The sequence below is a fragment of the Mobula birostris genome, chromosome 32 (genome assembly GCF_030028105.1).
Source record: "Mobula birostris isolate sMobBir1 chromosome 32, sMobBir1.hap1, whole genome shotgun sequence".
Classification (NCBI taxonomy): domain Eukaryota; kingdom Metazoa; phylum Chordata; class Chondrichthyes; order Myliobatiformes; family Myliobatidae; genus Mobula; species Mobula birostris.
The window spans coordinates 24585632-24612784 of NC_092401.1; the positions used below are offsets into that span (position 1 = coordinate 24585632).

A 27153-nucleotide genomic window follows, 5' to 3' on the forward strand; every position below is an offset into this window, starting at 1 on the left:
CGAACTTCTGAAAATTGCACCCCCCCCCCTTCACCATTCCCCATTCCTAATTCCCTCTCTCACCTTATCTCCTTACCTGTCCAAGACCTCACTCTGGTGCACCTCCCCTTTCCCTTTTGTTGGCCAGAAGAAACTGCAGTCTGATCAAGGACAGGGGAAGCAGACAAGTCAGTTGTCTTTGTTCCCCCCATTTTGTGGTCTCTGAACAGTTTCTTGGTCTTGGATAATCTAATCAGAGCAACTGAATGTGGACACAAGAAGTTTCAGGTAATGATCTGCTAAACCTCTCAAACAAGTAGCCGTTTGTTATGTAAAAGGCATGGACTCTGAACTGATCCTTGCTGTGTGACAATCTAATCAGAGCAATAGACCTGAGACCATTCTCAGAGTCGCTACTTGTTATGTAAGATATCAGACCTGCAATCAGTAATCTCATTAGACTCTGTCTGGGTTGCCTCATTTAACTGGTTTGGACCAGTCAGAGTGTAAAGACACAAATACACAAGGCTGGGGTGGGCAGAGCCATGGAACAATGTTGGTTGTAGCCCTGTACAATCACCAGTAAGAAGGTGACCCTGGTAGGTCAGGTGACCTTGAGCCACTGGGGTGGAGAGCCAATGGTTCAATCGATGAGGAACAGTGTAAGACTCAGGAGCTCTAAATCCATAGAGGTGATAACTCTCCAGCAGGCAGAGGCCAACCATCACCGATAAGGAGGACCCCACGGACACATGGAGACCGGGACCATGAGGAACGCTGGCCAGCCTAGACTCCTTTCCCGGGTAATATCCTTTTCTCTTCATTGACTGCTCATGGCGGGTCAGGGATCGTAGTAGGGTGCACATGGAGACAGTTTGTGAACCCACGTGCTTTTAGTTGTAACAATAAAAGTTACTTGTCGGTAAATACAGATTCTCTGTGCCTCACTGATCATTATTACAAGGGGAGATTCTTGTAACACTTTCTTCCATGTCCTTCTGTCCTCTCCTATCAGATTTCCCTTTCTCCAGCCCTTTATCTCTTCACTAATTGACTTCACAGTTCTTTACTTCACCCCTCTCCCTTTCCCGGTTTCATCTCTCACCTACTACCTTGTACTTCTTCTTCCCCTCCCCCCCCCACCTTAGTCTGACTTCTCATCTTCTTAGTAGTCTAACTTTGTATCTCTTTTTCCCAGTCGTGATGAAGGGTCTTGGCCCAAGACTCCGACTGTTCACTCTTTTGCTGCCTGGCCTGCTGACTTCCTCCAGCATTTTGTGTGTACTACTTTTATTTCCAGCATCTGCAAATTTTCTCTTGTTTTTAAAGTATATTAAGATGTCTTTCCTTGCATGATTTGTTTCTCACCCTTGGTGATGAACCAGACTATTTCAGCTTTGCAAATAGTGTTCCAGAAAGTAATCAAATGCATATCTGCCTCCCTCCCCCCACCATTTTTGAAGTGATAAACTTGTGGGCAAAATACCAGTCACACCTGTGATTCATATATTTGTAGTTCAAGGTTATCAATATTCAAAGTGAGGTAAGTTATTTACTATAACCTAATATGTCTACAGAATGGCAATCAGCACTATCTTTCTACAGAAAATGACATGTATAAATCACTTTGCTCAATAGACAATAGGTGCAGGAGTAGGCCATTCGGCCCTTTGAGCCAGCACCACCATTCACTGTGATCATGGCTGATCATCCACAATCAGTATCCAGTTCCTGCCTTATCCCCATTACCTTTGATTCCGCTATCTTTAAGGGCTCTATCCATCTCTTTCTTGAAAGCATCCAGAGACTTGGCCTCCACTGCCTTCTGGGGCAGAGCATTCCACATATCCACCGCTCTCTGGGTGAAAAAGTTTTTCCTCAACTCCATTCTAAATGGCCTACCCCTTATTCTTAAACTGTGGCCTCTGGTTCTGGACTCACCCATCAGCGGGAACATGCTTCCTTGCCTGCAGCGTGTCCAATCCCTTAATAATCATATGTTTCAATCAGATCCCCTCTCATCCTTCTACATTCCAGTGTATACAAGCCCAGTCGCTCCGATCGTTCAACATATGACAGTCCCACCATCCCGAGAATTAACCTTTTCCCCCATCTTCTTAGCCTGATCTCTCATATCTTTTACCCAGCCCTGATGAAGGCTCTCGGCCCAAAACGTCAACTGTTTACTCTTTTCCATAGATGCTGTCTAGCCTGCTGAGTTCCTGCAGCATTTTGTGTGTGTTAATATATTTAACATCATGATATTAATAGGCATCAGCAAATAATTCTCCAATTCATATACAGTTAGAACAAGGAAAAATAAACAAGTCCTTTTTTCATGAAAAGGAAGTATTCTATATTCCATGCTGCTCTATTTTGTTTGGAATAAAAACAGAAAATTCTCAGCAGGTCAGAGAAAATCTGTGGATGGATAGAGACAGACATCCTGCATTTTGGTTGAATTGTTATTTGTGTGGGTGCCCAATTTTCTTATCCACACTAATTTTTGATTTTATTGATTGAGATAACCAGCAGTCTGAAGCTTGGACTCCTCTTCGCTTAAAAATGTTATAGCCCCCTAACTATCTATAATTAATCTATCTATCTATAGATGGAGCACGTTGTCTTGCATCTTTAATTCAGAGATTTCACTTGAGTGTGTGCATGTATGTGAGATTGTTAACACTGATAATCTGTTTTGTAGAGTCAGATATGTATTTATTCACCTAGGTGAGAACTACAAATTGAATTAAAATGGTTATATTGCTCACCATTAAACTATGCCCATTCCTACACTCCCTTGTGTACATTCTGATCATTTTTCTGGTAACTATTACTTCATTTAGCACTTTCTTGTTTATAAAATCAGGCAAAGCAAGTCCAAGGCAGTGCTTCTGTATTTTATGGTGTCCAATCTCTTTTTTGGCAAGCTCCCATTTTTTAAATGTTTAAAAAAAAAATACAAGTATTATATTCTCTTGTTATTCAGCAGCAAGAATAGTAGTGCCAAAAGACATTAAGACATTCATCATATCCTCTAGGACAGCGGTCCCCAACCACCGGGCCGCAAAGCATGTGCTACCAGGCCGTGAGGAAATGATGAGTCAGCTGCACCTTTCCTCATTCCCTGTCACGCACTGTTGAACTTGAACATAGGGTTGCCAACTGTCCCTTATTTCCCGGGACATCCTGTATATTGGGCTAAATTGGTTTGTCTCATACGGGACCGCCCTTGTCCCGTATTTTCCCCGCTAAGGTAGAGCGTTCCTACGAAACCTTCCGTGCCAAAATGACATGAAGCAAAAAAGCAATTACCATTAATTTATATGGGAAAAATTTTTGAGCATTCTCAGACCCAAAAAAATAACCTAACAAATCATACCAAATAACACATAAAACCAAAAATAAATAACACTAACATTTAGTAAAAGCAGGAATGATATGATAAATACACAGCCTATATAAAGTAGAAATAATGAATGTACTGTAGTCAGGAAGATGAAGGCAAAACTGATTTGTGGGGGAAAAATCGGCACGTCCACACATGCGCACACAAGTGCCCGCGCAAGACTTCATGGTCATGGTAGTCTTTTCCCGGGGTAAAGTGTCCTGGGATTTGACTGCTACTTTTGTCCCTTATTTGGGAGTGAGAAAGTTTGCAACCCTAACTGTAAAAGACATGTTGAGGTGAGTTTAACCCTACCTGTACACCCACCCCGGTCAGCCGGTCTGCAAGAACATTGTCAATATTAAACCAGTTCGCGGTGCAAAAAAGGTTGGGGACCCCTGCTCTAGAAACTAATTGAATCTGTGAATCTGTTACCAAAGCCTAATTTTTCTTTCAAATTTTGCAATGACGGCTAATTGCTTACTGACATTAAGCTGTGTGTCCCAGGTTTAAGCCAAATATAAAATAAGCAGGATTTATTCTATCAATTCTAGGTTCAGGAACAGTTATTACCCAACAATCTTCAGGCTCCTGAGCCAGAGTGGATAACTTCATTCACCTGGGCACTGAACCGATTCCACCACCTTAAGCTCTCACTTTCAAAATTTCTTCAACTCGTGCTCTCAATATTTATATATTATTATCAGATTTTTCTTTTTTCTCAGCTCAAGCTGGTAAAACCTGAGGTACAGGCATAGCCACGCACACTCATTTCTCAAATGCTAGGAATTTTCTGCCTATTCTAGTGGTACTTAGTATTGTGGCTTTCTGGGGATTTACGTAAGCATTGCTGTGCAGGCCTAATTGTTTAATGTTTTTGTGTAGTGACTTTGGGATGATACCAGTTCTAGATATTGCTACTGGGCCAATGTATACCCTGTTCATGTTCCATAGTCTTTCAATTTCCTCTTTTATTTCAGCATATTTCTGGTGTTTTAAACTTATTGATTTCTGTATGTTATGTGTTTTTGGAATGGCTATGTCTATTAAGTAAATTATACTTGCTTGCTTATCGTGTAATATATCCACACATTTATTATGGATTACCCTATCTGTAATAATGGATCGGTCATAATATAATTTGTAGGATTCTGACTCAAAACTGGATCAGGCTTGCATTTGTAGTAGGGTATGGTGTCTTTTTTTTATTTATTGAGTTACAGCATAGAGTAGGCCCTTCCAGCAACTACCTAGCAACCTCCAGTTATCACTGTCCTAAACACAGGACAATTTACAATGATCAGTTAATCTACCAACTGGACGGTGGGTGGAAACCCATGCAGTCCCAGGAGAACTTATAAACTCCTTACAGGCAGCAGAGGGAACTAAACACAGGTCACTGTTCCTGTAAAGCGTTGTGCTAATCACTACGCTACTATGAAGCCCTTATGAGTTTGTATGTTAAAGTAAATATTGATGGATGATGTTTGCCACTTGATTGTGCCTGTATAAGTAATCAGTTTGAGTTAAACTGCTGCAGGATCCTGCAATGTGTCAGGTTGATTCTGGTTTCTCTTGGCATTTTCTGGATTTATTGTCTTGAATTTGTTGGTCTTTTATTATATATTTTTGATAATCTTTGTTTTAACCTGCTGGTCCTGTATTGCCACAAGGAACCCCTCTGCATCTGGCAAGAGGTTTTCAACTCTGAGCCAGGTGTTCGACACTTCCTTGTTAACATCTAGTCTGCTCGGATTGTGAGGATGTCTTCGATGGAGGGTCATGCTCTTCCATTGGCTAACCTTTTTTCTGTAGAGATAATTTATTCATTTTTCTGGGATGTGCTTTGATTTAAGTTTAGTGGTGCGTACTTCTTAGAATTGTGTATGCTTATGTAGAGTGCTGAATCCTGTTTTCATTAATGAAAATATATCCTTTTAAGTTTAATTTGACTGTTGAATAATTTTTAATGTCCTTTATTCCTCTTTCTCCTTCTTCCCTAGGTGATAATTATTAATTTATAAATATTAATTATTTTGTTCTTTTTGTATTCACGCAATTTGTTAATCTTTGCTTGTGTGTAGATTTTCATTGATTCTATTGTGTTTCTTTGTGTCTATTATGAATGTCTGCAAATATAATAAATTTAATTTGAACTTTGATTAATTCTATGAGAAAATTTATTGATCATTATCTTGTTATAATTAAACTTCTGTAGTTAAATGTTATAAATATAATTATATTAATCAAGATAACCAACATACAACAAGGTCACATAGCAATTTAAAGTTTTTTCTTCACATAATGTGTTTCCTGTCATGGTTAGATAATTACGAAGTCCCTGACAAGTGAAAGCAACTATTAAGGTTATTGCCATTTATTTTCAGCTTTTTGACCCCTTGCCTTTTTACCAAGGAAAGGGATGTAGTGGGGTTCGTGAAGGTTTCAAAAATAATTTTAGATTGTGCCCCAAGCTTAAAAATGTATAAAAGGACTGCAGAAATAGCTTCTTTTTTTATTCTAGTTCAATGGTGATTCGGGATTTGACTTTAAGGAGTGCAGCAAGTTTTGGGTCTTTTCATCTCATTCGCCTTCTATATGACGAATACATGTACTATTTGATAGAACACCGAGTGGCTCAGGCAAAGGGAGAAACACCCATTGCTGTCATGGGTGAGGTAAGTTATATACGTATATTGCCATTGCACATAGGTTTGTGTTAATTTTTACTGCATGCTGAATACAAGTCATGGTAAATATTCACTGAAATTTACATGACTTATCATCAGTTGTTGACATATTGTGCATGTTTGCAATTGCAATAAATAATGAGTAACTATTTTGAGTTGAGAAAGCAGTGAAAAAAAACCTAAATTAAACTGAGTAATGCACCAATAAATCAGTAGGACACAAAGCACCAATGAACTTTAGAGAATTAATTTAACAGAATCAGGATTTCTGCAGTATGTGATAAAGATTAGAAATTAGATTGTCTTTATTTTTCACACATAGATTGAAATATACAGTTAAATGCATAATTTGCATCATCGTTTGTGATGCGCTGGGGGCAGCCGGGCAAGTGTTACCATACATGTGGTGCCAACGTCACATGTCCACAATCACTAACCTTAACCACGTGTCTGGAATGTGGGAAGAAACGGGTGCACCTAGGGAGAACCAGTGGCGGGAGTTGAACACTGATTAATGATAAAAATTCAGTTATAACATTCTTGCTAATTACTGGATGTAAAGCAGAACTTTGCATAAATCCAATACTTCCCACCTTGTAGGTGCTTTTGAAAGGCATTTAATAAGACTTATTTTAATAATATTTGCATTTTATGTATTTTTTATATATTTTTTTGCTCAGCGTAACGTAACTTTCAATTTCCAGATACACTTACATTTACATGCATTTTATGTATTTTAAGATATTTTGAAGTATTTATTAAGGGAATGTGCCTTGAATGTTTGGAGTATTGCTGTTATTGTAAACTTTATAAAGAATAAATTTTAAAATGCAACAACATGAAAATAGTTAAGTAATCAAGATTATGTTAGATTTGAGGATTAACAATAATAATATTTTTGATTTAAATTTATTACGAGCAAAAATGCCTTTACAAATAATGAAGCAGCTGCCTTCATATTCAAAATATTGCCACTAGATAGATGACAGATTTACAGGTAAACCAGTTACAAATTGGTGTAGATTGCTAGGCTCAATTTGAGCTGTTTCTAAGTTTGTCCCACGACTTCAGAAATTTAAAGAAGCCACTGCATTTGTGACCTAAATAGGGACAAACACAGCAGGCTGATACTTTAGCAGCCTTACGTTAAACTACATTAATGTCAACATTAATATTTCTACAATCCTAGAACCATGAACATTCAGAAAAGGAGAAAATAAAATGGCAATGTATTACTCTACATGCAAAAGTTGTTCCTAAAGGTTTTTAAAGATTAGATATTATATTATTCTGTTGGTTTTTTGCAGTTTCTTTCTGATTTCCCTTTCTAGTTTGACTAATAAATCATTTTTCCTCCTCCATGCTAATTTCTCTACCCTTAAGTCTTCTTGGCTAAGGAGGTAGACTATTTGTCCCATTGAGTCCCAGAAGTCCCTGCTGTCATCAGGTCACAGGGAAGCAGTTTGTCCCAGCAAAATTAATTGGAAATGAATGACAAGGAGATGTATCTGATTTTCAGAATTAAAATGAGAAATGGGCAACAGAATAAATAAAGATGCAAACGAAAAACAGGTAATTCAACAAATCAGCTGAATAGATACTTATCTTCCAAATTGATGGGTGTTCTAATCTCTAAACTTTCCAACACTGCCAAGCTTTGTTAATTAAATATTAATTGTTTGTGGGGAAACAGGGAATGGTCTCCATTTTTGGAGACTGAGTAGCAGTGATAGATGTTAATCTTCCACTTTTGCCTCTTCGCTCTTGAACACACTCTTTCAAAACTCTGCCTCCCCCTTCTGTGCTCCAATCGTACCTATCAAGTTAGAGATGTTTCAAAGCCAGAAGCTGATATAATGTTGCCAAAGACAGCAGTGAGGCAGTAAAAGAGGACAATGGCATTGATAACGAATGGGCAATGTAAAACTTAACTAGTCAGAAACAATAAAAAATTTTAAGAGCTCATCTTCCCCGCCCCCCCCGCCCCATCATTTTCAACCTGAAGTGTTAGAATCATAATCAGGTTTGTTATTGCTGACATGTCATGAAATTTGTTGTTTTGTGGCAGCAGTACAGTGTTAATACATAAAATACTATAAATTATAGTAAGAAATACGTAGTGTAAAAAGAAAGCAAAGAATGTGAGGTAGTGTTCATGGGTTCTTGTCTTAATTCTGTTTCTCTTCCCATAGATGGTGCCTGAGCTGCTGATTGTTTCCAGTATTTTTGGTTTTTTTCCATTTTTGTTGTGATGCCCTGATTAAAATCAAATAATGTCTATTTTATTTTGTGTATTAGAAAGTGATAGCTGTGGAGCTTGCATCCTTAGGCTGTTTGTTGTCAGCCAACCCTACTAATTTTTGGGCTGCTAGTTCATATCTCTCCCAACACTTAAGATGAAAGCAAATTAATTTTTGTTTTTCTTTGGCATTCTAGTTTGCTGATCTTGGACGTGCTTTAAACCCTCTAGACCCTGACAAAGGTTAGTACAGTAATTGAGCACAAAATATCTATTGCTTTTATTTTGCAGTTGAGTTTATAGCATTGGAAAAACACCTGGAAATACTTTGAGGTTGTATTGATTATTTAAGAAAATCTGGTTTATTGTGATATAACAGAAACTCATGAATTATTTTGTGTGGCCATGAGTTTTTTATGTTCCATTTAAAGACCAGTTTCTAACCTTGTCTCTATGAGGAAGGTTGTGCAACCAACTAATTGAGTATGATTGTCCATTGTACTACTTTTTAATATTGTCTGATGAATGATTGTCAAGGCTAGTGACAGCTATTTGCCCTAATATCCAGAACAAATTTCAGCTCATTAAAATATCTAAATACATTGAAGTTTTTGGGACAACTTCAATTCTGTTTGCATGTGGAAGACCATTCTGAATTCCTAAAAACAAAGGGAGAATGTAAGAATGAGAACATGAGTGTCAAGCCGTTTAATCTATTTAGTTGAAACAGGAACTTTTCATGTAATGTTCATCTCAATGGGGTTGGATTATTATTGTGGATTCTGGTTAATTGGGACACATTGGGACCAGTACATTTTGGCCCATTTAAACGGTTGCCCCAATTAGCTGAAGTTTCATGGAAATAGTTTAAAAAGGTATAAAAAAAAGACAAACTGAGTTTAAAAAAATTATGACTTTAAATGAAATACAAAATTAATTAGAACACTACCAATAATACTTTTTGAAAGGTATGTCACATCCGGAATTTTCCAGTTAGTGGGCGATTTCCTTCTACGCCGCTCTGACGTATTGGGAAATCATGTGCAAGGCAAGTTACAGCAGTGGTTTGCCATTGCCTTCTGCCGGGTGAGTTTTTTTTTAAGAGGTCACCAGCTCTTAACCCAGCACGGATGGAGAGCATGCAGGGGTGCCGCTGGAATCGAACTCGGGACCTCTCGCCCCGAAGTCCAGTGCTGATGCCACTACGCCACCAGCCGGCTGATCAATAATACTACAGCACTATAAAACTGTATTAGTTCCTAATAGTTATCAATGGAGGAATTCATCTAGTGTACACAATAAGCAAAATCAGAATGGCACCCAAGTGAGATAATGGGCTACCTTCATACAATGAGGATTCTCCAAATCTTCATTTTCATTGTAACATTCAAGATGGTTGTCAAACCTTCAAATTCAATGTAGTTCAAAACTTGTTGAAGTAGTGAAATCGTTTCGTTTTCATTCCAGCTGCTTCTGGCATCTTCAAGCCTGAATGCTTGAAACCATGGTGAGCAAAATAGTTCCAAATTGTCTAACTGGTTATTTCTCACCAACTATCAGTGACAAAAATCACTGCTGCTTTTTGAACATGAAACATACACAACTGATGCTATTTAAAAACTGTATGCACAAAGCACAGTGTAGTGTCTAATGGCCACACAAATGCATACAACTATCACTGGTTAGAACGTCTCCTGTCCTAATTAAGCGACATAGTGTCACAAATAAATGAAGGAAATCTTGACAATTTTCTTGATTAGTTCTTGTCCTTTAAGAGTTGTCCCAAATAAATGGTTGACCCGATTAGGCTATGGTCCAATTAACCAGAATCCACTTTACCTCGGTCAAGTTGAATAGACTTTTTCTATGTTGTAGTTTCTGAAAATAGCATTGCAGTTTTTTAAAAATTTAACTACACACTTCATCAACCTCAGTCCTTGGAATATGTCATCACCTTTTGGATGAACAATGGCCTTTCCCCAGAATTCGTATCTGAATATATTCAGTCACATTATTTTCTCTTACCATAGCACCAAAATAACTCACAAATGGCATCGTCTATAATTGTGGCCATTATCTGTCATTGTCCTGCTTGTTCTTAGTAGCTATTGATGTGGTTGACATTGTCAGTTTCCATTCATACCAAGAAAAGTAGGTTTGTCCTTATTTAATTCTGCTCTTTATCATCTGATACAGTACATCTTTTAAAATTAAAGATAAAAATTAGCTTTATTTGTTACATTTACATTAAAGAGGTGAAATGCATCATTTTTGCGTTTGAGGATTGTGCTAGTGGGGCAGCCTGCAAGTGTTGCCATGCTTCCATGCAGTGTAGCATGTCCACAGCTTACTAACCCTAACCCATACATCTTTGGAATGTGAGAGGAAACTGGAACACCCTAAAGAAACCCACATGGTCATGGGAAGAGCATGCAAACTTCTTACAGACAGCGGTGGGAATTGAACTCAAATTGCTGGTGTTGTTGTGTTACGCTAACCACGATGCTAAAATGCCACCTTCTATCTCTAGCTCCTTCAGAATATAGTATTGAACTACCTTAAACTAAGTGTAGTCCTTCTAATGAAGTTGCTCCCACATTGCTGTTGAACAGAAGTTTTCAGGAACTATATCCAACAACAATGAAGCAATATTGATATATTTCCAAGTTAGCATATTATTCCTATTACTGTATATTATTTATCATTTACATGCAGGCCCTCATGAACCATTTCACATGTATTTGAAACGGATTTTGGCTACTTAGTGTGCAATAGCAAGAGGGTCTTAAACTGTGGTCCTCCCAGTTGAGCACTTTCAGTGACTATGCCTTGCATCAGTGCATGCCTCAGCATATATTCTTGATTCTTGGAGCATTCCAGTTTGGTTTACATTTTTTATTGTCATGTGCCTGAGTACGTGAATGCACAGGTGCAATGAAAATCTTCCTTATAGCAGCAACACAGGCACGTAGTATCAGATAAGCCAGTGGTCCCCAACCTCCGGGCCACGGACCGATACATTGCCGTGAAGCATGCAGTGGTGCAGCAGTAGCCGGAACGCACCCAGCACATCTTTAAGAAAAAAGCCGAAATAAACAAGCTAACTAATTAGCTGGGCCGACATTTACTTGCCAGGTGGCACCTAATTAGTTAGCTTGTTTATTTCAGCTTTTTTCTTAAAGATGTGCTGGGTGCGTTCCGGCTACCACTGCACCACTACATTCTTCGCGGCAATGTATCGGTCCGCGGCCCGGAGGTTGGGGACCACTGAGATAAGCAGTATTCACAAGAAAAACATAAATTAAACAAGCATTATACATGATTTTTTTGCATGAAAGAACATAATTAGGACAAAAAGAACAAAGTCCATTTTCAGTCGAAGTGGCCACAGTGTTACCATACTGAGGTAGTGATTAGGGTTGTGACAATTGGTTCAAGAACTGGATGGTTGAAGAGAAGTAGCTGGTGGTATGGACTTGGGTTTCTTTCACTGGTTTGATGGTTCTCCAGCAAAAAATTGGTTCATTTCAATGAGTCTCCCAATAGAGCATAGCGTTTTGTGTTTTGCACCTGATCCACATAAATCTCGCAAATATTCCTGTATGAGCTCTCGTCAAACCTTACAAACCCAGAAGGAGATGGATGAAAATCTCATTTCCTACACAATTGTCCCATGGAATGTGACTGACACTGTTCATGAAGGGTTTAACAGAGAGGGCTCTTTCACTGTCAGTAAAAAAAAGTCTAGGTGCTTTTTTGAGACTTATATCAATGAGACATTCTGCTGAATGACTGACAGTCTGCTGGGAGATCTACCTCTACTTGCAGGGCACTGATGGCATTTTGTGAAGGCCACAACCTGATTAGTTTGTGGTTCGAAGTTTTCTGTGAATAACAGGTGGTGCAGCATTAACAATTCAAAGATATGTTCCATGGCAATGTGGTTCGGCTCATCCTTCAGAGCAACAATAAAGCTTTTGCATGCAAAAACAACTGGTGGTTAGTTAAGGTCCATGCACAGCTTGATGTTGCAATCAGAGTAAGCGCCACACTAGCTACATTTTTCCTACCTCTACGGAGGTTTTTACAAATGAATACCGTTTCGAGCTTTAATTAGACTAGTAAAGGTCTCAGATGATTGCTACAAGACAGTTGTGGGCTATGGGCCAAGTTCAGCACCACTAAGAACTCCTGATAACCAGTTTCTGTTCAAAAGTTTCAAAGGTACATTTAATGTCAGAGAAATGTATACAACTTACATCCTGAAATACTTTTTCTTCACAACCATCCACGAAAACAGAAGAGTGCCCCAAAGGATGAATGACATTTAAATGTTAGAACCCTAAAGCCCCCTCCCAGCTCCCCTCTTCCACATGTAAGCAGCAGCAAGGTGACGATCCTCCTTCCCCCACCAGAAAAAAAAGCATTGGCACCCCCCACTGAGCACTGAAGCGTGCAGCAAACCATCAATAAAGACACAGACTTGCAGTACCCCAAAGACTACTCCTTCACCCGATATTTGACATACCACAGTGTCTGTCTGTCTCTCTCTCTGTCTCTGTCTCTCCCCCCCTCTCTCTCCCCCCTCTCTCCCCCTCTCTCCCTCTCTCTCTGTCTCCCTCTCTCCCCCACCTCCCCCTAATAAGGGGAAAAGAGATGTCTCCGTTTCACAGCAAGAAGGAAGACATAACAAACAACTCGCTGATTTACAATGTTAAAAGTCCATTGTATCACTTTTACCGAGCTCTGTGCCCGAAGAACTCGGGTCTCTGGGCACACAGCCAGCAGCCAGCTTACTGCTTTCAATCTTCCGTCTCCTACAACACACCATATTCCTGCAGGGGAAGCAACCTTAGGTCCACCCACCTCCAGAGCCACGAAATTCCAGAACTCCGAAGGCAAGCTAGTCTCCTAGGCTGCCTCTTTGGCATATCGAATAATGGCCAGCCGTTAAACCCCAAGAGCGGGTCCCCTTCCCACAAAGAACCGAAGTCAGTGTGTAACTCCATGTCAGGGTCTTCAAAAGAGCCCTGAAAGGGAAAAATAGAGATAGTAAAGATAGAAATAGAGCTGTTTCCGAAGATTCAAGCAAAGGAGTCACTGTTAGGCACCATTGTCTCTCCTAAGCTCCTCCTCCAGTTCCATAAATGATGGCAAACCCTGAACAGCTGTTTATCTTGAAGAACGTACACAGAGTACTGGAAGAACTCAGTAGGACCAGGAACATCTATGAAGAGGATTAAATAGTTGACGTCATAGGCCAAGACCTTTCATCAGGACCAGTTTATCTTCTCCTTATCTATATATTCTACTCAGTTCTCAGTGCCTGCCCTGGCTCCCATGAATCATATCTTTAGCGCCTCTTTTCCTCCCTTTTAAGCTTGGCTCTTTACCTTTGTATTTAACTTGCTTACCCTTCTCAGGCTCTTAAGATCACTTTAATTAGGCATACTATGAACCTTATTACTAGTTTTTGTGGCCCATTGAGAAAGTAATATTGAATTTATCAGTTCTCTTCAGTTTTCATTAACAAATAGGCCTATAATGAATGTAGTTTGCTTCAAATTCAAGGTTTGCAATCTCTGATAAGAACATAAGAAAGAGGAACAGGAATAGGCCGTCTGGCCCAATAAACCTGTTCAGCCTTTCAACAAAGTCATGGCTGATCTGACTGTGGACTCAGCTCCAGCTACCTGCCTTTTATGCATAACCCTTACTTCCTTTATGCAAAAATCTGTCAGGGAAAATGAAAATGAAGTGAACTAATTAGGGAGTCAATTTTAATGAAGAAATACAACTGGCTATGATAAGCCTGCATTTGTGTTTTTTGTTAACTGCGTGTTCTGTTTAATCAGATGAAGATGAAGAGGAAGAAGAAAGTGATGATGACAGCCAGCAAGAAATTCCAATGGATAATGAGCCCACATTAGTTACAGACTCCATGGAGCCACCAGCCAAATTGTCACGGACAGACTCAAGAGGAGTGTTCGTCCAAGCACCACCAACCAACTGAAAATAAAATGTAGGATGTAAAAGAAAAACTTTTGCTTGAGTTTAACAACATTAACTCCATCCATGGCATCTGATAGTCTCTGCATAGAAAGTCATTGTCTATAAGTTATCACAAATCTCAAATCTCTACCAAAATTATTTTAGTTCAACATTTATTTATGAGTTGTATTTAAGAGATTTTTAAAAATGTTCCACTAGGAGTAGAGTACATCAGTTAAATGGCTGCTGTTACATAAATTACTAATTTCAAAAACACTCAGATTATAGATTATACGAAAGCTAAAACTTTACTGAGCTCAGTATTTGCTGGTTGGGAACATCAATAAAGTTGAATAAAACAAAAGGGAAAATTCAAAATCCCACACAAATTCCAAAAGCAAACGTTGAGATTCACTCAAAACGAATGAGATGCACTAAGAAGTGCATTCCCAAATACTGCTCAACTATAGGAACCAGAGGGTTTGGTGTTTCTAATACACCTTAGAATAAACTTTGAAATCTTATGGATTGTTGGGTCCGTTTCCATAGGTTGCTTCTAATTGCAAGCTGCTTGATTGCACAAGTAACTTAATCCAACTAAAATAATCAACAGTGAACCTGTTGTCAGATAAAAGAAGGTTGAACAGAGAACACGGGAATTCAGTTACTAAGACACAACTCCTCCATGATTGATGTACTTGCTGGTACTTTCAGAATGCTGAACAGTCCTTTTATAAGTCAATCTAGGAGCAGGTCTTTTTATTATTTTGAATGCATTTTGTTCAATTTTAAAGTGCTGTGCATCAGACTTGTTAAAAGACTGTGCAGCTTTCTTATGGTGACCAGGTGGCTTGCGTAACAGAAGAACAGACTTCAAGGTTGCTTTTGTTTGACTTTCACACAGGTGATTTCATTAATTTTTTTTTTACTTATTTATCTTCACTGTTCATAGAATAATGCTGTGTCAAGTGAAATCTTTCAAAAAGATGACATGTTTTCACATTGCTGCTTTGTCCTTTGAATTTGAGACCCTTCTAATGTAGCTTGCTTACTGCTGGTAAGCTTTAAGATATTACCCCTTGCATAGAGCACAATAAGGCAGTATCTCAAAATGGGAAATAATTGTTTAAATACAAAAAAGAGAAAAATCTGCAGATGCTGGAAATCAAAGTAATACACAGAAAATGCTGGAGGAAGTCAGCAAGCCAGGCAGCATCTATGGAAAAGAGCAAACAGTTGATGTTTTGGGCCAAGACCTTTTATCAGGACTCATGAAACATCGACTCTTATTCTTTTCCATAGCTGCTGCCTGGCCTGCTGACTTCCTCCAGCATTTTGTGAATAATTGTTTAGAATTGATTTGCCTTCTGTTTTCTTACCTTTATATGAGAAAATGCTTGTTTTGTTTTCCACTCAGCTAGCCAGAGATTACCCCTTTTTAATTTAAACAATTGATTTTAAGTTCAGTAATATCCCGTTACCTGGGTTGGTTGCAATAATACAAAATAGGGATATGAGAGAATTAAAAGTACAAAGTAATCTGAAAGCTTTCATTTTATACATTACATGAGAATATGTATCTAGAGAGAGAACCTATGGGGCAAGTTTTCTGATATTGTTAGGCATGTTACATACTTTAGATTGCAAATTAAAGCATTTATGGCACATTTTATCCACTGTACAGCCAGAGAGTAATGTAAAAGGACAGGAGAGAGGAAAAATAATCAGGGTGCCATTTTGTTTGATTGTAACTTTGCCGATGACATAAGTTAGAAGGTAAATAGCAAAATTTACACCAGTACCAATTTACTGATCTACTAAAATATGATCAGGAGCTGCTGCATGTACTGTTTTTTTTAGATGTTATTTTATTTCTTTTAAATTTTATGATGTCATTAATGGAATTTCCATAGTTATAATGATTTGTTCTGTTCTGTATGGCTATCCCATAGAACATTGCTGTAAAAAAAGGAATACAGTAGAGAATTAGATTGTTAGCTCTGCATTCAGTTGCCTTCTTTGTCATAGTATGATAACTTCTGCTCTGCTGGACTTAAGCTATGTCCTGTATATCAGTTGTGAGCTTGTAGGCAATCATTATGACAGACTTCAACTTTGTCTTCAACTTCAATGAAACAGATTTAATTTAATAAAGATTACGATAGTATTAGCTGAATTTATATCAACTGGAAACATTAATGTCTTCAAATTACCCACAATATATATTGAAGACTATTACAACAAAGCAGAATAATGTTAAGAGGTATAATTGGAGTTCAAGGCTACAAATCTGAGCTTGCATAGATCCTTCTTCATATGTTTGTCTGTGCCCGAAATTTGGTTCAGCTTTTTTGGAAAAGCATGGTGTGATGATGCAGCAAGTTGTCCTGTGTACTTGGATACATCCCAGTGAATTAGGAAGCAAAAAGAAATGTATTGTGATGAGCCTTGAGCATGTTGTTTACCTAGATTCATGGTTCATTCGGATCATCGTATGATCTATGAAGATTGGCTAAAATAGATGCCATGTATTCACTATCAACTGAACTGTCCTTATAGTTCAAAGCATTTACTGTTTTTTAGCATTACAGCTTATTTGGAAGGAAACCAAAACACACTTTCTTCTTGGAAATAGAACCAGAAAACGCTGTGAACACACAGCAGCATCTGTAAAGCATTTTTTTGTTTTTGTACATCTGCCCAATATATGCCTGATCCAATAGATGTCCTCTTACTTGTTTACTTTGCAAGCTTTTCCATATCTCACCCTGCACTGCCAGGTCTTGTAGTTAATGTTATTTTTAACATTTTTTTGTTTCTTCATCAACTATTAAACCATAAACAATGGAAAGGAAATGATCCCAGTCCCATGTTTTACAGTCACATAGAACATTCACATGCACTGTGCCTAGATCAGTGCTTTAAGGACTAAATTATAGTAAAACTTGATAGTTCTTAAAGGAATGGAAAATTTCAGGAGCAGCAGAAGAACTGTAACGTGTACTTGAATCTTGATTAACTTCTTAAAAAGAGATTTTACTATAGTTTGTAGCGATGGTTCTTTTTAAAATCCATACAAAATGTCATCTTTTAAAATTCACTTATTCATTTATTTTTATTCAGTTATAGGGTGGGATTGGAATTTAAATTGTGCTTGGTGTCAGAATCAAGATTAAAACTTCGTTTTAGTAGCACTGTCCTAAATTAGTTCTTGCATTATGATGAATCAAGAGAGTTATTTGTTGTTTTGCACATTATTTTAATATTTTTGCTGATGGTATTTTTATTTGTGATCCTCTGGATATTAGTTGAGGAGGATGAGCTTTGAGGGTTTAGGCTATCTTATTTTTCCTTACCCTTATGTTAATTGTCTTTTTCATCAACATTTTGGAGGTCACAGAAACATTGCCTTTTATTTAAAGTTTGGTGTCCCTCCTCCTCTGACGGGTAACCATCTGGTGATGACATTTAACAAGATCCATGCAGGAATCATAGAAGTTCTAGGACTAGACCAATTCTATTAAACGCAGCAAGGATAGTTTTAGGTCTGCTTGACAGCTTTTCACTAAGCATTCATGTGTCCCACTCAGAATGATTTAGTGGAGTGAACAACTTGTGGAATGCTTAGAAGTTCTAATGGAAGTAGAAAACTCCATTCAAGAAAAGGGAAATAACAGGTGCAACCAAAAAAAAAGACACATTTGCCATTTCTGTTTTAAAATAGCTCTACCCACTAAAGGTTGTTTCAACTTCAAGCTGTTTTACTGATTGAACAGGAGTAGATCTGTGATGTTCCAAAGTAGAAGTCCTACTATTTGTGCCATAAGACCTATATCCTGAAAGTATGCTTTGCATGACCCGAAAATTAGGTGATACTACATTTGGACATGCTGATGCTCTCTTTATACTCTTCCTAATCTTGCTTACCTGAGCTTAATACTAAATAGTGCTAATATTTAATATTGCAGTGAAGTAGTTTCCTTTACCAAAAGGAACTAAAAGTTGATTTTATTTTGGCTTGTCATAACTGGTAGTTTAATTTCTGTTAATATCACTATGTTGCCAACAAGTAATGAGTTTACACATAACTACTACCTTGCATCTCATTTGTGGACAGCCTTGTTTTTGGTTCGAGGAAAATGACAGCTTCTTAATATGGGTTTTCATTACAAAGAAAATAAAACAAACTGCAAATGTAATGAATAGATTTTAATTTGTTTAATTTCACTATTTCCTGAATTTTTAATTAGAATCCAGAGATTTCCATTCTGCAATGCTGTCATTCCCCTCAGCTAAAAGCATAAATATATGGATTTGATGAGGGAAGAGAATAAAATTGGTCACTGTTAGCAGGAGAAGCAACTGTGTTGTGATTAGAGGATACTTTTTTGAACTAATGAAAAGGAATTACAAACAGATATAAACACCAAGTCATTTACTAGTGAAATCCAACATTTATTAAAATTTATACTAAAAAAGATTACCAAAGATTATTTTACATATTTAATAACTTGCACATTGACAGTGAGGACACTCTGCTAAGTTTGATTTCCTGAACAAGAAAACCATTGCACAGCAAAGACAAACATTAAACCATGCACTAGAATTCCTAGGCCTTTTATCATTTAGGACAATTCCCTCTGATTGTTCCCACTGTAGAAAATTCCTTCTGATCTCTCCTCACTGAAGAAAATTCATTCCTTGCCATGATGCTCTGCTATGATAAAATTCCTAAAATTACAGAAAAATAAAGTAGAAAAGTCTGAGTATGTTTCCTTTGACAGGTCAGGAGAGCAGAACTGGTTATGGATGTATAGTTCATATATCTATGTTTATGTAACTCTTCATTTATGTATTCATAATGTTAACCAGATTACAAGAACACCTATTCAAGGTGGTGGGTTTGTTTCTTAGTCACCAAGTTGGGTTTGTGGGGCAAGGTAAGTGTAGTGGAGAGAGAGGAGTTAGTTATCCACCTGATTTGGGACAACCGAATTATACCTTTGGATACCATGGCAGAGCCTTCCAAATGATTGGAGTAGCATGTTGGTGGTGTAGATAAGCTTGTGCAGTATGCAACAATACCCAAGAAAGGGCAGAACATGAAATAGCTGTCAAAGAACCCAGAAATAACCTGGTTTCAAAAGGTCTAATGAAAGGCATGAGGCGCGGCCCTCTGCCATTGCCAGTTTCCCAGAAACGAATTAGAGTTAATATGATTTTTAAAGTTGTCAGCACTTTTCAACTAGTACACTGTCAGTAATCAGTTAGCAGTAAAACTGTCTTTTACTCTGGAGTATTTTTCTGTTATGCTCACTCCAAACCAACCATTAATGTTACAATAACTGCACACTTTCTTAACAGCTTAACTTGGCAGTCTCATTATCAATGTGACTGGCCTGAACTGAAATTCCTCATTGAGCTTTAAAAGACAACAACCCCAAATTGGAATAGTAGTAGTTGTCTTGTTTGGTAATTAACTTAATGCTAATTAGATCACCTTTAATGTTTTTATAGGTCTATCCTTCAGATATCCCTTGTGGGGAAAGGAAAACATGCTAGGTACATTTGTGAACACAGGAGGAATAGCTGATGTGTATACATCAAAATAATAGATGGCCATAGTTATTGCTTAGTCCAATGGTGACCACTATCTAACAACCAAGCATACAGGATAACCAATTCATGCACTGTCACTCCCGAGTCAGTTTGGGCTTGTTTTCCTACACTGCTTTTACCAGACATTAAGTTGTCTCCTAGTCAGCAAGAACTAGCATTAATAATGGAGGAAGTTTGGCCGGGCAGGAGAGGAGGCCTAAATGTTTAATTATTCCATATTGTTGGGCAAAGGATAATCTTTCCTCTGCTTTCTAAATTCCAATTCGACAGCCCAAACTAAACGAGTTGGACCATGTAATCACTGGTTACTCTGGGATCTCATACTTGCAGCTGGTGTGTGCCAGCTGTTGGTCATATCAGTCAAGACTTTCATAGCCAGAGAAGGCCCTGTGTGCTAAATTAGTGTAAATTGAATTTTGTATCAGCAACATTTTAGAAGTAATAAAATAGCATTTTTTCTAGAAAGTACTGAAACAGTTTATATCTTAAAACTCACAGATTAATTTGACATTTCTCAAAAGGGAATTATACAACTACAATTGCAGTACAAATTAGAAATACAAATACAATACAGTTAAGCTTGCACATTAAAGAAAGCAGCTTTGCAGATCACTTACTTTGATTGGCTCAGCTGGTCAAAAGGAAATACCATTTGTGAGTGAGCTGTTTGTGACTTGTAAAGTCAGCCTTGGACAGGTGTACTTTCTGTGAGCTGCATATGAACAGTAGCTGAAACATCCCTCTTCCCTTCAAAATGGTTAAAAACAACATAATAAGCAAAACAAGCGAATAGGAGAAGCAAACGCTCCATTGTACCTGCACTGTCGTAATGGGGTAAAATCCTACTTTTCAACCAGAGGACCATAACTCTTAAATATATATATTGGTATGGTTATTTCATTACTTTATTCAAATGATCAAAAGACTCAAATTCCTTAACCTGAAAAATAGTGAACGATAGAATGTATTGTACAGAATTGTCATCTGGTTCATGATCCATTGATTTATTCAGATCTAATGCCAGGTTATTTTAATATTCCATGTTCATAATTATGAAAATAGTAATGCCTTTCCAAATCCTTTTTCAGCCAAGCAGATAGGATAGGATCATAATTACAATCTATATACTTCTAGTCCACGGTTCTTTACATATTATCTTGACCCAACAATTGGCATTCCCCTCCCAATGAAACTGGCAGAATTAATTGTCTGAAGATTGAACTTGTAAGCACAAGGTTTGTAAATGATCAATGTGTGGAATTTCTGTGGAACTACTTCCACTCTGGCAATGTCATTTGGCTGGGTGTAGAATGTAATTATATACTTGCATACAAACAGGATTTCTGATTTACTTTCAACAAAGTTACAGTTGTAGAATGAGGTAAACTCTGGAAGGAAAAATATCCAAATCCGGGTGTTGATCCATAAAACATGTCTCCTAAATATTGGACTCCAATTATACACCATTAAATTCAAGCATTGTCTGTTCTTGGGCAAGTTTTAGTATCTTGCAGTAACATATTTATATTTAGGGGATTGTCATATGAACCTAAATTATGAATAATTATTTGAGAAAAGAACATTGCTACATCTTTTTGTTTTTTTTCCATTTCTTACCAATTTTGTAAAACTACATTTTGATCCTGAGAGGAATCTTACCTCTGTTGTGAGGTGTGTATTCTCTCAACTTTTTTCTGCACTGCAGAACTTAGCTGATGCATCATAGTTCAAGTACATTGGAGAATGTCTAAAGAATACAACCTCAAACTAAGATAAGTGCCTCTGTCAAACCACTCGTAGATATGTTTGTACAAAGATGATGCACAAGACTTGTGACTATTCTCTCTTCACCAATAATATGGCACCAATACGTCAAATTTAGTTTCCTTCGCACCTTTCTGGCCAACATGATGAGTCTGACAGCAGAGTAGTTTGTTGCCTTTCGTTAACACTTAATATTAACTTAAAATCATTTGTAGGATTTTTGTTTTACTTTTTCTTCCAAATAAAGACTGTGTGATGTGATTAATGTATTTTGCAGTTAATTGAGGCATTTGTAATATATTTGTTGTACCAGTTTGTAACTCCAAATTACATATAGTTTTGAAAAACAAAACAATCTGTGCTTTTGTACGTAATTATAATCTTTATTACACATTGCATTAATATTGGGTGAATTGTGAGAAAAAAATGATTATTTGATATATTTGTTTCTGAACCATTACGGCCTTATATGTTGGAACTTTAGTCTTGAGATACATCTGTGACATATAGTTGTACACCGTTCTGTATCGAGAAAGTAAATATTGTATTTTGTATAAACAAGAAATGCTTAGTTTTGTTGTAAACTGGGTACATTGATCAGCTTTGCTGAGCTATGGACCCTGAGAGAAGGAAGCAGTGTTTGAGACTGCATTGTTTAATGTTGTAATTCAGCTTGGGGTGACATGTAAGCATTTGTATGAGTGTTTGGTTTTGGTGCAAAAGCTGTTTTCTACTTTTTGTAGTGTTTCTTTTAAATAAAAGAGCGAATATAACAACTCTGTCTAAACTGTCTTCTACTTGCAGGCATTAGGAGTTGGAATCTTTGTAGTCTTGCATTAACATTGCACAATGAGGCCTTCAAAAAGACAAACAGCTTGGGTCAAATAGCATGGTTTAACACAGGAAAATGGCTTTATGATGCTTCGCAATGGAAAAAGTGAAGGAAATTTGTATGCAGCAGATGGGAGAATTTAAAAGAAAGATTGTGAGGATACTTCAAAGCCACAATGGAAAAGCAAATGAAAATTTTAAAGAAGCTATAGCTTGCATAAATGTAAAACAAAGACAAATAAAATAAAATGATACACACTCAGGCAGTTCTGCTTTGGGTTAGAAACACTTCGTTAGACTGGGAAAGAGAGAAAATAGTTTGGTTTGAATTTGAAGGAAGAGTGGGGAAGACAAAGGAAATATCCCAAAACGTCCAAAACATTGATAGTTCATTTCCCTCCATAGATGCTACCAGACCTGCCGAGTTCCTCCAGCATTTTGTGTGCCTTGCTCTGGGTTTCCAGCATCTGCAGACTCTCTTGTGGAAAGGAAACATCTGTGCTGGGGAGGCAGTTTTGGTGTGGGAGTGTGCAGTAGATGAGTTAATTCAAATGAAAAGGTGGTTAAGGAAGTCGCAGGGAAAAGGGGGCATAATCTGTGAAATGGATTGCAATGAGAGAAAGAACACAGAGGAATATAAAAGCCATAAAATATAAAGTTTAAGTAGATCCAGCAGTGCTGATAAAGAGAGGGACTGACTGGGGCATTATTACAGAAAACGATCTACAGTAGAACTTGCCATCTCTGAGAAAGTTTATACATCATAATATGTTCATTCATAATAAAATAAACTCTTAGAAAGTGGATTGCAGTACTGAAATTTACAGAGCGCAATATCAACTCCTACACCGTATCACCTGGATTATGTCCTCATTCTATAGCGTGCAGGTGACCACAAACTGGTCAGAGGGGTATAGAGAATTAAAGCAGGAGGTTTGGGGTTAGTACAGCTGTTTGAATGCAAAGCGATCACAATCTGTTTTGGTTCCTCCAGCAGAGTGGAGACCACATTGTGAGCACTGAATGAGGTAGTCTAGATTGAAACAATACAGGCCATCCCAGGTAATGACTGAGTTCCACTTCTATAGATGTCCGTAAGTCAGAAAATACACAAAGATCTCTATGCTAACCAGGGTGTTGCAATAAGGAAGAACAATTACTAAAAGTGGAGAGCAAGAGAGGAGAAATTAATTCTGCTCTTTGTAGGAGTGAACACGTGCACATACGGTACATCAGACTTTTGAACTTAATACAAATGGAGTTTGTTCACATGAAGGAGTGTCCATAAATTCGGCATTCATAACCCAGGGAATCAGTACAAGGAATCAGTATTTGAATTTGAAGGGCTATTTACATCACTAGATGGTGTGAAAGGGATGGCTGTTATATCTCAGGCAGGAACATGGGAAAACGCCGTGAGAAGCTAATGGTTTGCAGAGAAAATGGTCCCTTTAGGCTCTCAAATAATATCAGAACCATTCCCCTTTATAGATGCTGCCTGACCACTAGGGCAGGACCACAGTATAGGGTTCTTTGCTGCTGGATTGAGGAAACCCCTCAATTACTGTAGTAGTGTACCACCCCAGGGGGCCACGTGGGTGGCAACAGTCCTATCGGTTTTAAGGAATGTAATAGAACTCGACTCTTAAAGCATTGACTGTGAATGTAAGAATGAAAAGGCTTTGTATGGTTTATTCTTGTAACTAATGTTTATTATAAATAAAGTTTATTTTGATAATAAAATTTTTTAAAATGCTGCTTGACCAGCTGATTTCCATCATTTCGTGTGTAGGTTGTTGAAGATTTTCAGCATCTGCAGAATCTCTTGTGTAGGTGTATTTCAGTAAGATCACTCTGCATTCTTCTTAACTCCAAAGATCAATCACAAGAAATTTCTTCCAATATTATGAACCAAAATTAGTTTAAATGTCAAATTAAATCAAAGTTCCATATTTTTATTATCAATTGACTCCTTTATGCAACAGACTTTTCATTTATAGAAATATTAAAACCTTCAATTTGGCTACTAGATTCTTAAATTAGTAAGTATGAATTTTGTTCAGTTTTGCAATCTTCTTTATAAAATCTTGAGGTTGCAATTAATTCCCAGATTGATTCAATTTCCCTAGCCTTGCTCAACGTTACTACTTTCTTCTCTAGCTATTCAGCTATACTAATGTATCATACGAGTATAAAGAGATCCAGAACTTCAATAATTTCCTATTTTTCATGACTTTCATTGATTCTGAAGTTGTCTATTCAGGTTGCAGAGTTCTGTGATTAGCCTCTAATCAGCCAATGATATGGCAGCAAGTCAATGCATGAAAGCATGCAGGTCAACAAAAGTTCACTTATTATTCAGACCAAACATGAGAAGGGAAAGAAGTGATTTTGACCATGGAATGATTGTTGATGCCAGACCGGGCGGATTCAGTATCTCAGAAGCTGCTGATCTCACACACAACAGTGTTTCCCAACCTTTTTTTTTTGGCCTAGGGCCCCTAAAGCACCTTTATGCCAATGCCCCACCCCCGACACCCCTCTTAGGCACAATATACTTTCTGGCACCCCCATAGTGTAAAAACATGTCTACCATATGCTAACATGAGAAAAATGCTTCTGCTTTAAATTTTTATTTGTCTTTAAACCTAGCATACACAGTACCTATGCACAGTACAACAGCTGTAATATCAATGTGATCCTTGAGTTTGATGGTTTTGAAATATCTGGTTCAAGTTGTGACAGCAAAAGCCTTAAGCCCCACACAGAATAATGTCCAAGTGGTTTCTGTTTTTTTGTGTTTACGTGGTTCACGCCAGTGAAGCCTCTTTCAACAAGGTAAGAGGATAGAAATGCAACGAAGAGCAGTTTGGCTCTTCTCCAAAGACCAGGAAACTTTGTATGACAGTGTAGCTACATACCACTAAAGCCAACATATTAAAAAAGCATTTTTGCTGCTTCATCATTCTGAATTTCGATAACTTCTTCTTGCAAGTTCTCTTCCTATTCCACCTTGCAAAGAAAAGGGTTAGTTACCCAGTCTGGAATCTCCAGATCATTCAAATCCTTGAATAGATTCTGAAAATCCTTCTTCAGTGACTGCAGGTACTCTTGCAAATCACTGTCTGTGAAAGAGAGTGGCATACTTCCCGTGCAAGGAAACTGTGAGAACATTCAAATCCCAAGGTTTTGCTTATATACTTCCAATTTTCCAACAAAAGTGGACACTGCACTTTTTGCCCGGATTAAATTGAAACTCTCACCCCACAGTTTCATATTTAGAATGTTCATTTTGTCATACAGATCGGCTAGGTATGTCACATCTCCACATAGAAGTTCAATCTTGTTAACTTTGAGCAAAAATTCAGCCACAGTGTCAAGAAGATCAAAGCAGTAGCCTTTTGACAGCCAATGCACTTCCATGCGAAGAAGCAAGCGTTCAAGCTCTTCATAGTTATCTTGGCATAACTGGTGAAATATTCTGTTGTGTAATGGATGAGCTTTAATTTTGTTGATAGTGGATATCACAAGAGTCATGCTTGAAAAAGGTCACTGGCTGAGATCTTTGGCTGTGAGATGTTGACAATGAATCACACAATGGATTACAAACAGACTTGGAGTTTCATTTTTCATAAATGCCACTAAACCAGCATATAATGTGTCATATATGATGCTCCATCTGTTGCACAAGATATCATGTTCCTAATCAGAATACTTCTATTCTCAATATAGATTTTGAGCTTGTCATAGATATATGTTTTTAATTTTTTGCAAAAGACAATCTCTTCATAAGTTTTTCCATTTTCGATCATCTGTACATATGACATTAGCAATGCCTCGTGGTCTTGCACAGTGGACTCACACATATCCCAAATCCTTATTTTGTAGCTTTGTGAATAGTTGATGCTCAATGTCTTTACTCATTTTATCAATACGATGAACTACTCAGAGGAATTGATTTTAAAATACTGGTGTCCGTTTTGAGAATAGTGGTGAGTCCTGATACAGCCGGCATTATTAATCTTTCACTAATTGTATGGGATTTTCCTGTGGACAATCTCATTTTGGATATGTTAAAAGAAGTAATGAGACCACTATAAAGGTCATTTTTAGCTTTCTTGACAAATGACTCAAGCGGGCAACTCTTTTCAAATGCTTCTTTCATCTTCTGGAACTGAGTAATACCGTAAATAGCTTCTTCAGGGTGTCTTTATTGGAAAATGCAAATGCACACATTGTATTTTCTATATTTTTTCTATGTATTACAGTATTTACTCAAATGCACACATTGTATTTTCTGTATTTACTATGTAACCACTGCTAGCTGAAAAGAAGGTATTCACTATGTAGCCATGACTTTTGACCTGTTCACTATTAATTCATGAAGAGAACTAGAATGAAACCAAGTAGAAAGATAACGGTGGTGAGTAAGGTGAAGAAATATGTGGCAGTATGTCAACGCAAGACTAATTAAGAAATAACTGTGGTTAGGGATGAGAGGACATATGGTCTAAAATGTAAACTAAGACATAATTAAGTTGGGGAGTAAAACAATAGTGGAAAGTCAAGAGTGGATATATTGACGATATGTAATCACAGGCTGACTGGATATGATAATGTAGCTAAGATAGCAAAATTGCTATAAAAAATGC

The 27153-nt window shown here is 37.5% G+C and overlaps 1 protein-coding gene across 5 annotated transcripts in view; it reads left to right on the forward strand.

Annotated features, from left to right (window-relative positions):
- The window catches only part of rfx1a (regulatory factor X, 1a (influences HLA class II expression)), a 220522-nt gene extending 198076 nt beyond the window's left edge, over window positions 1-22446 (forward strand). For all 5 annotated transcript variants that reach the window (XM_072248521.1, XM_072248522.1, XM_072248524.1 and 2 more), the window contains 3 exons: window positions 5892-6045; window positions 8494-8539; window positions 14152-22446. In XM_072248521.1, the coding sequence (XP_072104622.1) occupies window positions 5892-6045; window positions 8494-8539; window positions 14152-14309 (358 nt within the window). In that variant the 3' untranslated portion in view covers window positions 14310-22446. The remainder of the gene's footprint in view (window positions 1-5891; window positions 6046-8493; window positions 8540-14151) is intronic.
- Window positions 22447-27153: the final 4707 nt, after the last annotated feature.